This window comes from Taudactylus pleione, unplaced genomic scaffold, assembly GCF_031769625.1.
Source record: "Taudactylus pleione unplaced genomic scaffold, aTauple2 ptg000082l, whole genome shotgun sequence".
In the NCBI taxonomy this organism is placed as follows: Eukaryota; Metazoa; Chordata; class Amphibia; order Anura; family Myobatrachidae; genus Taudactylus; species Taudactylus pleione.
The window spans coordinates 3,812,177-3,827,924 of record NW_028284484.1 but is presented as its reverse complement, the minus strand read 5'-3'; the positions used below and the strand labels follow the sequence as shown (position 1 = coordinate 3,827,924).

At 41.3% G+C, this 15,748-nt stretch overlaps 1 protein-coding gene across 4 annotated transcripts in view; it reads left to right on the top strand.

Moving 5' to 3' along the window:
- The window catches only part of LOC148532178 (1-phosphatidylinositol 4,5-bisphosphate phosphodiesterase eta-2-like), a 190,826-nt gene that overhangs the window by 12,624 nt on the left and 162,454 nt on the right, over window positions 1-15,748 (top strand). For 2 of the 4 annotated variants that reach the window (XM_088468197.1, XM_088468196.1), the window contains exons 2-4: window positions 3,585-3,755; window positions 12,295-12,388; window positions 15,013-15,216. In XM_088468197.1, the coding sequence (XP_088324323.1) occupies window positions 3,585-3,755; window positions 12,295-12,388; window positions 15,013-15,216 (469 nt within the window). Of the gene's footprint in view, window positions 1-3,584; window positions 3,756-8,892; window positions 8,973-12,294; window positions 12,389-15,012; window positions 15,217-15,748 lie in introns of those variants that run through there. The other 2 variants (XM_088468194.1, XM_088468195.1) reach the window with 2 other exon arrangements.

Genomic DNA, 15,748 nt, shown 5'->3' with positions numbered 1-15,748 from the left:
AAAAAGTGAAGAATTGTGGTTTTGGGGTGCAAAGCTGCGGGAACCCCACTGTACTCTTGGGACAGTCCCCCAAAGGTAAACCGCGTCAAAAAAAAAAAAAAAAAAATCTTTAGATCACCCCAAAAAAGTACTTTCATTTTGGGGGCGAAAAAGTCCAAAGTTGGGGGACACACTTAAAGCTAGCTAAATAGATTCCAGGGGGATCCCCAAGTATGCCCCAGGTGTTTTTAAGTTTGCAAGTGCTTGCGGGAGGTGGACTTTTAAAGATTTTTAAAACTACACTTAAGTATTTTAAAAATCTGCTTGCACCCATTTCCAAGTTCCCTAAATTAGCTGGGACCACTTATTTTGAGCCAAAAAATCTGCTAAATGTTATTCTTCACCACTTATGCAAATACGCGAAATAACAGCTATTGAGAGCATTTAACTACCACAAATACCTACTGCAGGGCTATTCTGGGGTATCTAGAGTGATCTCCAATGTCAGTGCATCATTTGGGGGGTGTCAGGCTGATTTCCCCAAATCCGACAGTACTTTTCGCAGGTTAGAGTGTCGCTGGGTCCCATTTTCGACGATTTCTAATTGATTACGGGGAAAAGCGGGCACGCACGCAATACTTTTTCACATTGAACATCAGCGGTATAGGCGAAAAGTCCAGCATGCGAAAAGTACGGGACTTTTAGCCTGGAATTGAATATGCCTCTGAGTGTATTATTGTTAGTTTTGTGTATTGAATGGCTCTTAATCCATTGTAAATAAAATTCTATTGCACTTGTTGTTACTGACTGAGCTCAACTAGCTTGCTTTCTAGAATTGTTAATTGCTTATGCTGGGCATACACTGCCAGATAAAATGTCTGTCAGACCGACAGACATTTTATCTGGCTGGCTGCCAGCCGCAGATGTCCGCGGCATACACTGTGAGAGAAATCTCACAGTGTATAGCCCGACATCCGCGCTCCGCCCCCGGGGGAGGAGACATTTCCCTGTTCCTTCCGTAGGAAGGAACACAGGAAATGTCTGTCTGTCGGCCGCGCTGGGCATACACTGCCCGATGCGGCCGACAGTTTCCCGGGTAAATATCGCATCGGACGGGCATGCTGGACAATCCAGCATGCCCGACCGAGCAATATTTAACCCTCGGTCGCCCGCATACACGCTGCAATTATCGCGGCGATCCGCCGATATCGGGCGGATCGTCCCGATAATTGCAGAGTGTATGGCCAGCATTAGATGTTATCTGAAGATTATTATTGTAAACATACTGTGTGTGGAGTTTTCTTTGTAGTTTGTACACAATACTACACTGTCTGTCACCTAGTGGCAGAGTTGTAGAAACATCTTAAGTGGTGCACTGTGAAATCTGTAAACCGATCCATTATTATTTATTTATTACCAGTTATTTATATAGCGCACACATATTCCGCAGCACTTTACAAAGAATATTTGGCCATTCACATCAGCCCCTGCCCCAGTGGAGCTTACAATCTATGTTCCCTACCACATGCTCACAAACTTACACACTAGGGTTAATTATTTTTTTTAGTTGGGAGCCAATTAATCTACCAGTATATTTTTGGAGTGTGGGATGAAACCTGGAGTACCTGGAGGAAACCCACGCAAGCACAGGGAGAATATACAAACTCCACACAGTTAGGGCAGTGGTGGGAATTGAAGCCATAACCTCAGTGCTGTGAGGCAGTAATGCTAACCATTACACCGTCTGTGCTGCCCACATTAAGCCAACCTCTAACCACTTTACAGCCACGCCTTTTATAAGAAATATTATTTTCCCTCTAACATTCTGCTGAGTTTGGCCTCTTTCTGAATAATTAGGTGCACATACTTTGTCTGCTCAAGTGCTCTCCGTGCAGGTACAAACTCCATCACTTAGTTCTTCAAATGCTCGTTGGTGGAACTATAAGTGCACAGAAACCAGCAAAGAGGATTTTGCACTGCACCATTTTGCCTTTTGTACATAACAAGGCCCACTGAATAGAATAAGAGATTTTTTTTTATTTAACGTGGTCTGATTTAATTTAGCCACTAGGGGCACTGTTTTGAGGTCTATGCCCCAAATGTAATAGGATACAATTTGCGGACACCTGTGCAATATAGGCAATACAGGGCCAATTTCAGAGATGTTCGTAAAACCCAATGCTTACGTACATCTCCAATGTGTTTTGGTCTGCACATGCGCAGAAGCAGCACTGCATATGTGCAGAGCTGGGCTGCGATGTTGCTTGCAGTGCTCCAAACGCTGCAGCATGACTGGCATGCTGCTGGCATTTGTGGCTGGCGACTGTACGGTGACAGGCAGCATTAATGAAAACAGGGGCGTCGGCTCAGTTTCCTTGGCCGCAGCTTCACTGACTTCAGCAGCGTGATTTACCAGACTGTCCTAAATAACCCGAGGGTTACTCAGATGATCAATGTTCATGCAGATGATTCGATGCTGCGTCTTTGGATGCAGCAGCAGATCACAGAAGCCGACAGGAGGCGTCTATGTACACAAGACGCCCCCGCGGCATTAGCACATTATCGCCCAGCCGCTGTGCTGTGTGATCTGCGTCCATCTCTGTATCAGCCCCATAGCCACTAGATTTAAAGCAGCAATTAGTTCTTAAGGTAAAACTTTGTATAAATCTAGCGGCTGTATTGCTGAAATCCAGCCTGTACACACACATCGCATGCCTATGGCTGATATTTCACTTTAGCTTAACTAATGTGGCAGACAAGTGATCACAGCAACAGAAGAGTGCATGCAACAGCTGTATTATTGTTCATTCACCCTTTAAAAATTATATAATTCTCCACAATTTGGGGCATAAACCATGTGCACGTTGGCAGCTCCTGGATAAGGATGTCCCAGATGTGCTTTTATTCACTTGCTATGTCCATTTTATGGTTAGAACTGGAACTATATACTTATTTATGAACGCAGGTGGAGAACCAATTATCCCAGTGAGATCAGTTTATCTGGAGTCATTTTAATCAAGCCAGCACCTTGGACTACAATTCAGCACAACTATCTATAATAGTATGATAGATCACCCTGAGATGCAGCAACAAAGCTCGCTTTCCCCATTCTGTTACCTTCAAAGTCTTTTTGTCTTTTTTATTTTTACAGATTGCCTTTGTCTAGGGCAGGGATTCCTCAAGGCACACTAACAGTCCAGGTTTTAGGGATAGCCATACTATAGCACAAGTGACTTAATTAGTACCTCAGTTATTTTGATTTAACCATCTGTGCACAATCATGGATATCACTAAAACCAGGACTGTTAGTGTGCCTTGAGGACTGAGGTTGGGAATCACTGGTCTAGGGGCACGATTGCCAACTCTTTGTCTAGGGGCACTACAGTGTGAATCCTGAGCTCCTCTCCGTTCTCCTGTTCTAAAACCTTTTAATTTTCATTTTCAAGTGTCCTTTGTTATATCTTTCTTGTTCATTTTTGGTGATTTTTGTATGTTCACACAATGCCTTATGAGTTAGAATTTATACTATCGTTGATTTAGCAACGTATCTACAGCATTAGTTATCTTGTATGGTATATTACTAAACCTGGTCTCCGTTGTCCTAGGAAGCAGATACTGATGACAACCAAGGAACTCTTGGATTTGATGAGTTCTGTGCATTTTATAAGATGATGTCCACAAGAAGGGATCTGTACCTGCTAATGCTGACCTACAGCAACCACAAGGACCACCTGGATGCAGATGACTTGAAGAGATTCCTAGAAGTTGAACAAAAGGTAAGTCATCAGTTATTTACTAAGCAAAGGTTGCCTGCCCTAAAGATAATATACTAAAGGTGAAGGTAATGTATTCTATTGCCAAATCTGTTTAGGGGGAAATAAATAGGATGATTCCTAACCATTTTTCCAAGCAGGAGTAATAATAATGGGTGTTCAGTATCACAGTACTCAGGATTAAGTCACCAGCATTGGAAAACTGGGTCTCCATTTTTTACCTAACAGTGGGGAATATGCTTTGATAAATATATAAGAAATTGAAATCTATTACATGGCAAAGTGATATGTATTCCATCTCAGAGGCTGTTCTACTTTTTGAAGGGCTGTAATTGCCTTTTTCCTTTTACTATGTAATTCGTTACAGACAACACTTTTCATTTTATTGAAGTTGACATTTCATGTTGAGGTAGACTAGAAACTTTTTTTTATTATTGTGGAGATAGAAAACACAAAAAAAAGGAAAAACTTTGTATCCGTTTTTGTTAAAAACTAAAATAAAGCGGTGTAGCCAAATAGTAATTTTGTGTTTTTTTGGTTTTTTTCATAATGAACTATTCAACTATTTGTAACTTAATAGCTGCCAATGTTATCAAAGCTTAAGATATCTTTTTGTGTATCAATATAATCAGTGTGTAGGTTCTCCCCTATACGTTTTGTTTATTGAGGTTTTTATGTCTTTTAGTGTGCAATGAAATTGGCATGTTACCATACCCTGGTCATTCTTAGTGATTATTATTTTAGTGTACTGTATACTGAATGGGCATGATTCTGATTCTCACGCGGCTGCTGCTGCATGTTTTGCTGCAGCCACTGATGTGTCTTTGGCCACAGCCGCGGCTTTTGCCACAGTAGCATTTACTACTTAATGCCGCGGGCGATTCTATGAAAACTAAGACACCCACTTGCAGCGTCTTGCTCCAGTGGAAATCCATCTAAATGCGTATTTAGATGCACCATCGAATATTACACCAACCCTATGGCAGGTGCAATTTCTCCATCTGAGTTTGGTTTCCTGTGTGAGCGTTTGTGCATCTTTAGACGCAGCCACTGTCAGCGACACGCCTGCTTCAGCCTAGTCACTGCCCTGTTACCTCCTAGGAACGCCCACTAAAAACCACACTCCCTGCATCCAAATTCGTTTTGCATCTTGGTGCGCTAACGAGCGGGACGCATATGCAGTAACTAAAGCATCGTCCAACTGCAATCATATCGGCATAGCATGTGACTCTGAATCAGCCCAGTCATGTATCCAATGAGTAGTTCTGAACAGCCGCATTATAGATGGAGCAAAAGGGGCCTGGAGTGGACTGGGAACATGACAGAACACCATTCCAACACTCCTTGCCTTCCAGGCTGTCAATCACTGTTTCCATGGTGGCTGGAGGGCATCTGAGGCACAAGCAGGAGGTGTGTGGGGCACAAGCAGATGAGGAGAAAGACATATAGGGCTTATGGACAGAAAAGAATATAAATATAAATTTGTTTTCATTTGTTTCAATTGTAACATTTGCTGCAAGTGAATACAGACTAAATGCAATTTAGTCTTGAAAAAGAAACATATAGTAAGCTAGAGTGACTGCACTGGTGTAACTGAAATCCAGTAAAATACTCCTAAATATACCTGTTGTCACAAACACACAAATGGCTTCTCTCAAGAGAAAAACCTTATTTAGTACACCGATGGTACAATACTGTACACATACATATAACAAAGACCTCTTTTATCAAACTCTTGTTCTCACCATTTTAATGAATGGACTACAGGTAAAACATAAAAAGGTCTGTGTATTAATTGCTATAAGTCTTAGGTTTTGAAAGGTGCTAGATCCACAAAATGATTAATTAGGCCGACCCAATATGGAGGTTTCAGCATACAATAAGCATCACAATGGTTCCTTTAAACGAAAGTATTACTTGTATCCCCAGTTTGAAACATCCATATATAGTAGACGTAACTCACCGCTAAGCCCTACGTCTAGGGACTTGTAGCTGTATGTGGCAGTGGCAGGAATGTGCACAATCTGATGATCTTTGTGTAGTAACACTGGAATGGTAGATTGCAGCACCAGCAGCAGCTCCCGGAATGATCACAATGCTTCAGAAATCAAGTAGAGGTTATTCAGCTGGACTGGTCACAGCAGTAGGAGGTAGAGAAATCCTGATATCAGAGCACTCCCTCACACATACAGGAACAACCTATCAATTGGGCAGATGCAGTAACTTTGTGATGTAGATACAGTAGTAGCAACTTTTATAAAACATCCACATAAGGAAATGGGTACATTGAAGTGGAGGGCATCAACGCGTTTCGTTCTCCTTCTGAGAACTTTTTCAAGATGATTTTTCAAGTGGGAAAAATAATAATGTGGTAATGGAAACAACCCTGATCACATGATCACACTCAAACACCCCTACCCAGTAAGCTGCATACTACGCTAGAGCATTTTTGCACAGGGTTGGGATTACCAAGTAGGTGGGTGCATGGCTGTTCAGAGATCAATGGGGCCCTGGGTATTAGGGTGTGGCTAAATCCAGTAGCCCCCCCCAATTTTTTTTAAAGAATTCCATGTGCCGTGCCGCAAAATGACATAATTTGTTGCAAACGGGGACATTTGTCTTCCCCATCAGCAACTGTCCTGGGCCCATGCCAGGCCCCTCCAACAGGTCCAGGCCCAGGTACAACGTAACCCCCCCCACACCCCATCTCGGTGCACTTGGGCAGGTGTCTAGGGCCCAATGGTTTGCTGCACATTTAAGTTTATTTTATTTATTTTTTATTTATTTATTTTTTTACATAAACCCGTTCATGTGAGCAGCAGAGCATAAGGATCAGTTGGGAGTGGAGTCAGGACCTGATTCAGAGCCGCTCGCAAGAAGCGAGCGCTCGCTCAGAATCAGGGCGTGTGTTTTGTTTTTTTGTTGCGGCCTCTTGGCCGCTCGCATAGCTGTGGGTTACCACCCACAGCTTATACGAGCGGCCATGATGATGGTCGTGATGGTCAAGACCATCGCGACTATCGGGTTTGCGACAAGACCCTTGCGGTAGAGTCTCGTTGCTGCAAGCCCCAGTGGACTTCCTGCACTATTAGACCAGGAAGTCCACCTACTGACATCACTAGTGATATCAGTAGGGCCGCCCACAAACGGAGGCGTTCCTGCAGGAACGCCTCCGTTTGCTCAGCCACCCCCTTCCCCACCTTCCAAACGGGGCAGCTGTCAATCAACATTGACAGCTGCCCCTTTTGGATGCGAGCGCCGGAGCGAGTGCTTTTTGGCGCTCGCTCCGGGACTCGCGCACGCTCACTGGGCCACCACTGACCCACTTGCGAGCTGAATCAGGCCCTCAGTTTGAAGATGCAGCTATAATGATAGTGCTGTAGGTGATATTATTCCTGCTGCGGTGTCTCTATTGGCTCTGACATAGGAAAGGAGGAAGAGTTTGTTCTGAACCCTGATTGGAGGGAATTATTAACTCTGTAGTTGTAACAAAGGTGATCTTAGAACTCTACAAAATTTGGGTTTACAACTGCACAATATTATATTTCAGAACTGCACAAATTGTGTAAAACTGCACACTGTATTATCCCCTGGCGGAGGCGTTGGGGGTGGGGCGTAGTGACCAGCTGTGTTCCATATGCCTCTTTAAGATTGAAACCGCATCTATTTTCATAATACAAATGACAGATGTTATTGAAATTATACTCTGCTTGTAGTAGATTTACCAATTTATTTAAAAATTTTATTACACTATTTAAATTATGACATTACAATAAAATAAAAAAGAAAATTTAAATACTGAAGGAATCTATGTTGATACTCACTCACTATGACTAGTGTAGGGCTTAAACAAGAGGGGGTGGAAAAAGTGGTTGGACAGGCTGGATTTCATACACAAATTGCAAAAATTGAAAATCAAAATGCCAATGAAAATACTGTTGAATGTTTAGAATCCAGTTGGACAGAGTTCTATCATTTGGGGAATCTGCTGAAACGCAAGGAGGAAAACCAAGATAGATGACACAGTAGATGATTGGGTTTGGGATTTCAGAGATTACCACAGGAAATGCAGCTCTAATCAAAGTAATTGAAGCACGCTAATCTCAGCATAATGATATTGGGTAATGAAGCAGTTTGGAAACTTTTTTTTTTTTTTTAGCTAAACAAATTGGTGGCAACATAATTGCAGGATATTGCGCTTGCATTTAGATATTCATGATACCTTGAAAATGAATAACATGGTCTTGCATACCAACTAGAGTTGCTGCAAATCCTGGTTTTATTTAATGACAAGATGCTAAAGGTTATTGACAAGATGAGGTTCCACAGGACACAGCTTTATAGCTACCAGCTAAAATGACAGATGCAGGGTCAGTGTTGTTCTTGGTGAATTTTAATACGTAAAGTAGGCTTCATATTATAGTTTAGTTTATTCATCAAAATATTTTTCAGTGGGGTTCAGAAAATGGGATTTTGGAAAAAGGTAATTATACATCCCTATCACGAACACACGACTGAGGCAGTGCTGGAAATTGTATTCACCTCAATATTTAAGGAATTGCTTTATTTGTAACATTCTAGAATTACATGAAAGCCCAATAGCTTTGAAGCTTACATTACCGATTCTCTGTAAAGGTCACAAATGGAAAACTTGCCTCGACTGAGAAATCCAGATTGTTACCGACACAAAATGTAAGCAGACATTTTCCTGAGATCGCGGCCTGTTTATTCACTAGATGTAAAGGAATAGCAAACAACTTTTCTGCACTCTTATGAAAGCAGCCTAGACATACAAGGAAACAAGCACATAACAATCACCTGAAACATGAACAGATCCGAACTGCCCTGCTAACAGAGAATGTGACTCCAAGTGTACATAGGTTCTCTAACACATCCACCAATGACACCTTGATAAAGACTGAGGACGAAACCAATTGGTGGATGTGTTAGAGAACCTATGTACACTTGGAGTCACATTCTCTGTTAGCAGGGCAGTCCAGATCTGTTCATGTTTCATCTACTCCTGTGTATATAGTACTTGTCACTTTGATTTTAGTATAATAAATCTATTTTGAAACCTATACTGCTCCTAATACCAATATTTCATATGCTTCATGCAAATGAGGTGAATAAGAAAGTATGTGGATTGAGAAAATTTAAAGGGACGACGTAAAAGAAACCTTGTTATGACCATCACAACCTACTTCACTGTGAGTTGGGGTACGCCCACCTTTCTACCTATTATTATTTATACGCTCTCATTGCTTGATATAGAAGATAAAGAAACCTTTTTAGGTGGTTTATACTCTGTTTTTAACGTGAGTACGGTATGTGGCTGATATACTAGATATCTGAAATAGAGAATTGTTAAATCCTCACGCCTATTTTAAGAAGTACCACACCGTTGGTTTTTCCTTATTTTCTTGTTTCCCCTGTCCTGAGGATTCACCTCGCCACTCTGAGGATTGGAACACTATAGGACTGACAGAACGGGTGTTCCGCATCTATTTATGATGCTGTCTGGAACCAATTGGAAATAAGTGACTGTGATACATATATATGTTGATTCATCACAACTATATTTTATTTTGATTAGAATATACATTATCTATTAGCTGTGCGCAGGTAGAGGGTTGCTTGATTTTTGTTTGATTGTTTCCCTCGGGAGGTGGATGACCTCTTTTTAGCATTCCTTAACTGCTGCCGCTAGTGTGCGCAGTTTATTCCAACTCTACTCTTTGGTTTAGTGCATAATAAATTAATGTCTGTGTCAGTAAGTGTGTGTGTTTCAGTAAGGTTGTTGGTCAGTAAATGGTGTCTGTGTGAGTAAGTGGTATCTGTGTTAGTAAATGTGTTTGGGTCAGTAAGTTGTGTGTGTATGCAAGGGGTATCTGTGTCAGTAAAGGGTGTCTGTCAGTATGTATGTACTGTAGAATAATGTGCTAATAAGTAGTGTCAGTAACGGGAATCTTTCAGTATGTGGTATCTGTGTCAGTAAGTGGTATCTGTCAATAAGGGGTGTCCATGTCAGTAAGTGGTGTCTGTGTAGGTTAAGTGTGCCTGTGTCACTAGGTGAAGTCTGCCAGTAAGTGGTGTCTGTCAGTAAGTGTGTTTGTGTCAGTAAGAGGTGTCTGTGTAGGTAAGTGTGTCTGTTAGTAAGTGATGTATTTGTCAATAAATGTGTGTAACAGTGTTTGTGTCAGTAAGAGGTGTCTGAGTAGGTAAGTGTGGGTGTGTCAGTAAGCGGTGTCTGTGTCAGTAAGAGGTGTCTGTCAGTGTTTTGTGTCAGTTGTGCCTGTGTAGGTAAGCATGTCTGTGTCAGTAAGGGGTGTCAGTAACTGTGTCTATGTCAGTAAGTGTGTGTATCAGTGTCAGTAAGGGGTCTGTGTCAGAAAGTGGTATCTGTAAGTTAGGGGTGTCCCTGTCAGAGTGTGTGTGCGTGCAGCTACTGTATTGCAGTAGTGTTTGTGTGTGGCTATGGGGGCAGTGTGTGTGTGTGTGTGTGTGTGTGTGTGTGTGTGCGTGCGTGTGTGCGTGTGTGTGAAGCTATGGGGGCCATGTGTGTGTGTGGCTATGGGGGCCATGTGTGTGAGGCTATGGGGGCCATGTCTGTATGTGGCTATGGGGGCCGTGTCTGTATGTGGCTATGGGGGCCGTGTCTGTATGTGGCTATGGGGGCCGTTTGTGTGTGCAGCTATGGGGGCCATGTGTGTGCAGCTGTGGGGGCCATGTGTGTGTGCGGCTATGGGGGCCGTGTGTGTGGCTATGGGGGGATTGTGTCTGTGAGGCTATGGGGGCAATGTCTGTATGCGGCTAATGGGGCCGTGTGTGTGCGGTTATAGGGGCCGTGTGTGTGCAGCTATGGGGGCCGTGTGTGTGTGCAGCTATGGGGGCCGTGTGTGTGTATGTGAGGCTATGGAGCAGTGTGTGTGTGTGTGTGCGCGGTGATGGAGACAGTGTGTGTGTGTCTAAAGTTGCATTCAGTTGAGGGAGTGGAGCCCCAAACTGATATTTTGCTTAGGGCCCCATTAGGTCTAAATCCGAGTCTTGCAAGCACACCATGATGGATCAGTAATTGAGATTCACCATGGCGTTAGTTGCCAGGACCAAACTCAATCTGATAGCTTTGCAGTCCCCATAGAAACTTATGGGAGCTGTGTCTGTTCTGGGAAATAGAGGGACCACGGCTGATATGGAAATATCTGCTGCGGTCCCTCCTGCATACATAGGTGGGATCCTTAATATTTGCTGTTAGCCTCTGAAAACGTGTATTTTTGGTAGATATGCTCCTAAGACCGGCCAAGGGAATGCATTATGTTTTGTACAAAAAAAGTCAAATAATGTGAGGAACAAAAAAGTAAACTTGTTCAAGTACATCATTTGCAGTTTCCGTCATTCTTTAACATTATTGTGAATTATGGTTTTACACTGAGGTTTTTGCTCTGAGTATAGAGATGTTTATTTCTTTCAATGTTCTTTTACATTACACACACAGCAGAAATTAAGGGCTGAAGGCTTATTACACTGACCATAAGTGCAGATGTTGGGCTTCTATTATTCATTATACGGTCTAATGTCCGCTGCAAAGCGCGGCATTTCAATTCTTATCTGCATTTTGGAAAACACAAGACAATCAAATAACAATAAAATTCTTCATCAGACTGGTGCGTTGTGCATTAACTCCAATAATCATGTTCTAGACTTACAACTGTCCTTAACTTTTTAATAGGAAATTATTACTTTACTTCACCCTTTATACTGGCAATAAAATGCAATCAGTGAATTTTAACGAGGTTCTGGGAGGAAATAGCTGGTGTTTAATAGGCTTGCAGATGCTGTGATATCTAAATTAACGGTCTTAGGCTTTTCATGTATGTCAGCTAGATATATTTTCATGTCTTTTTCTGCATAATCAATATACATTCCTAACCATTTCAAATAAGTATGACCTAACCACAGATAATTAGTGAAATGTTGTGAGAACTAAATGATTTAAGTTTCAGGCATACAGTATATAACGGCAGGAATAAAATTAAGTGATTACAAGAAAAAAAAAGAATTAACACTGGCTGTTATCACTGCAAACTTGATTTAATGTTATATTATTATAACAATGATTTAATAGTATATATATTTTTTTCAGTTCTCAATGTAGTTTAAAAGGTCGAACAGTTTTGCCTTCCTTTACAAGCTAAATAAGATACATGGATCTGTTACTCCCACAGTACAAGACCCTTTCCAACAATCCCACTGCTATATCGCAGGCTTAATACCTTCCAAACAATATGACCTCCAAGAGCAAAATTAGGTTTAGCACTTCATCACCCCTGATCAGCAGCTATCAATAAGGGGTAATGACTGCACCCTGCTATTGAAATTGACAGTGACAGTGCTAGGAATCCTATTGGGCGATTACCAACCCTGCAGCATTAGGTTAGGAAATTGGATTGCTGTGTCCGATAAAGGGTGATGGTACAGGCTTCTGAAATCAGATTATCCGCCTCGGATTTATCTCCTATATCTTCCTTTATTTGTACTGCAGATGATGAATGTAACAAAAGAATATTGCCTGGACATTGTTGCTAAATTTGAACCTTGCCCAGAAAACAAAAAGGATGGCGTTCTGGGGATTGATGGTATGTACAAGGATGCAATGTGCTTCAATAAATTATCAGTATCATCTTGTATTGCATTTAATACTTGTTTTATAACACAGGCTGACCATGCATATAAAATCCAGTTTTAAGATCCAATCCTTTTTATTCAAATTGTAAGATAACCAAAGTGCATGTGCATTACCTCATATTAATACCATCAGATATAGATGCCTGATTTGATCAGTTATACAGTATGATCATGAACTGTGGAAAGTCTTTATCCAAAGTGGTTATATTAAAGTTCTTGGAAGCTTGTGTGTCCTAATCATGCAATGTGTGTATCTTAATTAAAATGTTTCTAATTGTATACAAAGTCAAGGCAAAAATACATAATCATTTCTGCCTCTATGGCCATCCGTATATTGTGATTCTTCGGATATTGTAGAATAAGTACCAACATGCCCTGCCAGGCTCCGGTTGATGGAACTTATAATTCCATAACTGTTGTAGACCCACAGGTTAAATATATACAATATCATGATTTCCAAACATTGCTCTGGAGATCGGTTGGTGTCGGATACTGTTAAGGCGCCCACACACATAGCGATGTGCTCACGATCCGACCTGAGGCACAATTTCCCCTGAACTCTCCCCAGACAGCTCCCCGGCAGTCGTGGTCACAATTTGGAGTCAAAAATGTCCAATCTGACTTAAGATCTATCGTGCATCCAGTGCATTGTGTCCCAGATTGGCAAATCTGCCCTACAGCACGGCAGATTTGAAGATACGAGGACGCGCATCGTGATCGTGAGTAGAAACTCACGATTTGGGCATATTTTACATGATTTGTCCTCAGGATTCGTCCAAATCTGGTAAAAAATTGCTATGTGTGTGGCCAGCTTTAGTTTTGTTCTTCGGCTGAAGAACCCAAGCTTTAACAAACCAGCATTACACATATAAGTATGTCTTTTATAACCCAAACATGGCATAACAATAATGTCAAAGGGCGTTAAGCATCTACGCTGTTAGACGTTATATGGTCTGCATAATGTACATATGGAGCCAGCATTAATGAATATTCTGTGGCTCCATTATTTCCATATCACACAATGATACTTGTCACGGGCTTTAGACATGACTTTTCAGTGAAAGGTGTGACACAGTAGCCCTCAAAATGGTAAACTCTGTAATCCAAAGCCTACAGTATACACACTTCTATCTGCACGGTTCATGGAGTATTCTTTGGATAGTAGAAGCCAATGTAAAATCGTGGGATTACATGAAGTCACCAAATTTGAGGTGGTTAATATTCTCATGGGAGGTACACACCGTTCCTAAATGCAACTGCGAATCTCTATATAATGTACAACAGGAAATACAGTATGTCATAATACATATTACAGGACTGTCCATTGTTGTAATACGTTGTATGACAGATAACTAAAACATTAGCATGACTAATGGGTTACAGCGTAATAGGGGACATTAATACCTCTTTTTTTTTTTCCAGATATCCTTAACCGAGGGTAGGTTGTGGTTTTTATACAGGAGTATGCATAATCTTATAATTAGTATATATTAGAATAAATCATCAAATGGCCCTAACAAATGCACATAACAAAGGCTTCATACACCCTGCAATACGCTTTTTTTTTTTAGTGCATATATAAACCCATATAAACAGCACTGCGTTCATGTATGCATTATTATATTTTATATCCATTTACTTTATTACAAACATGTTCTGTTGTTTTTTTTAAGACTCTTTGACAAAACAAAAAATGTTGTTAAAGCCAAATGCCTGTGGGCATTCATACTGTATGTAAAAATTACTCACCCGCCTCTCACTGCCCGCTATTAAGATGAATGTACATTTTCAACCGTTGATGTACTGAAATGGAACAAAAAGCATTAAAACACAAACTGCGCACAATGCAAGTTAGATGCATATGAAGAGGCCAGTCTCAGTTAGTATAATGATTTTTTATTTGTACCTGTCTACACGCACGCACTTGCGTTCCCAATACACTTTGAGCACAAGATGTTAATGCCAGGTTACTTGTAGCCTAAAACAGATATTTTTGTTTAACCCAAAATGCATAAAATATCAACATACCATTGTAACATTGTCTATCATTGGTATTGTGAATATTTATTTCAGGCAAACGGCACATCACAATACATTTTGATCCTATAAATGCCCCATGTCTCACAGTCCCATGTCCACCAGCACAATGTAGTGTCCAGCACAATGTATTGTTTCAGATTACAGTCACAGCACGCATGTCACATAGGAATGTATGTGCTGGTGCACTTGTGTGCTCCAGCACAGTCACTTCAGTAGCTGACCATTGTACATGACAATGATACAATTACAGGATAATACAAGTGAAATTGTTTGCTTGTTTGGAACCACAGGAATAATCACTTTTCAGCACAATAACTCTTGCATTGATGTACAAAGTGACGTGACAAGGTTATTGACTGGCGTTACAGCAAGGTTATAAAGTTATCACAGAGAATACATTTCAAAAAAGAAAATTCATCACGTTGTCATTTGTGAAAAGTTTATCCATAAATCATAGGGAGGATCCATTTGGAATTGAAAACATGTTGTTGACAGATATTGAACCAAATACATGGTTGTGATTCATTGTTAATAGGTTTCACCAACTACATGCGCAGCCCAGCAGGAGATATCTTCAATCCAGAACACTATCAAGTGAATCAAGACATGACCTTGCCACTCAGCAACTACTTCATTGCATCTTCTCACAACACGTATTTGATGGGTGATCAACTCATGTCTCAATCCCGCGTGGACATGTACGCCTGGGTTTTGCAGAGTGGATGCCGCTGTGTGGAAGGTGAGGAACTTGGCTAATAACTTTATTTTTGTTGTTCATTTAGTCTTGAATGTAGGCTGTCTATGGGACTGGGAGTCGCATGGATCTCTGTGCGTTGGCACAAATGGCGAGTTTTTGCATAAAGTGCTTCTGCATATGTGAATTTACGCACATTTTGCATATGATCTTCCTAATCTTAGGTGGAGCTTGGCTGGATCTGTCTTTCTGCGAAATAGGGCACTTTGGGGTGAGAACTGGATGGTGACAACGCCATCTCACGTTACCACCCTGACTTGTAGTAGTGTCGTGGGCAAGTACTGTTTCAAAGCTCTGCGTAATTTGAAGTTGAACGTACGGGGATGCCTGTTCTTGATTGGTCTATTGCACCAATCATGGGGCTGGTGCATGTGCAGATACTAGTGATGACTGTACCAGAAGTCAATGTAAAATCAGCGGGTAGCACCGGGTTCCGCTAGTGTACACACGCATTAGTTGAATGGATACTCGCGTTTGCATAAAGTAGTAAATCAGGCTTCCGCGTCTCCCGCAAGTA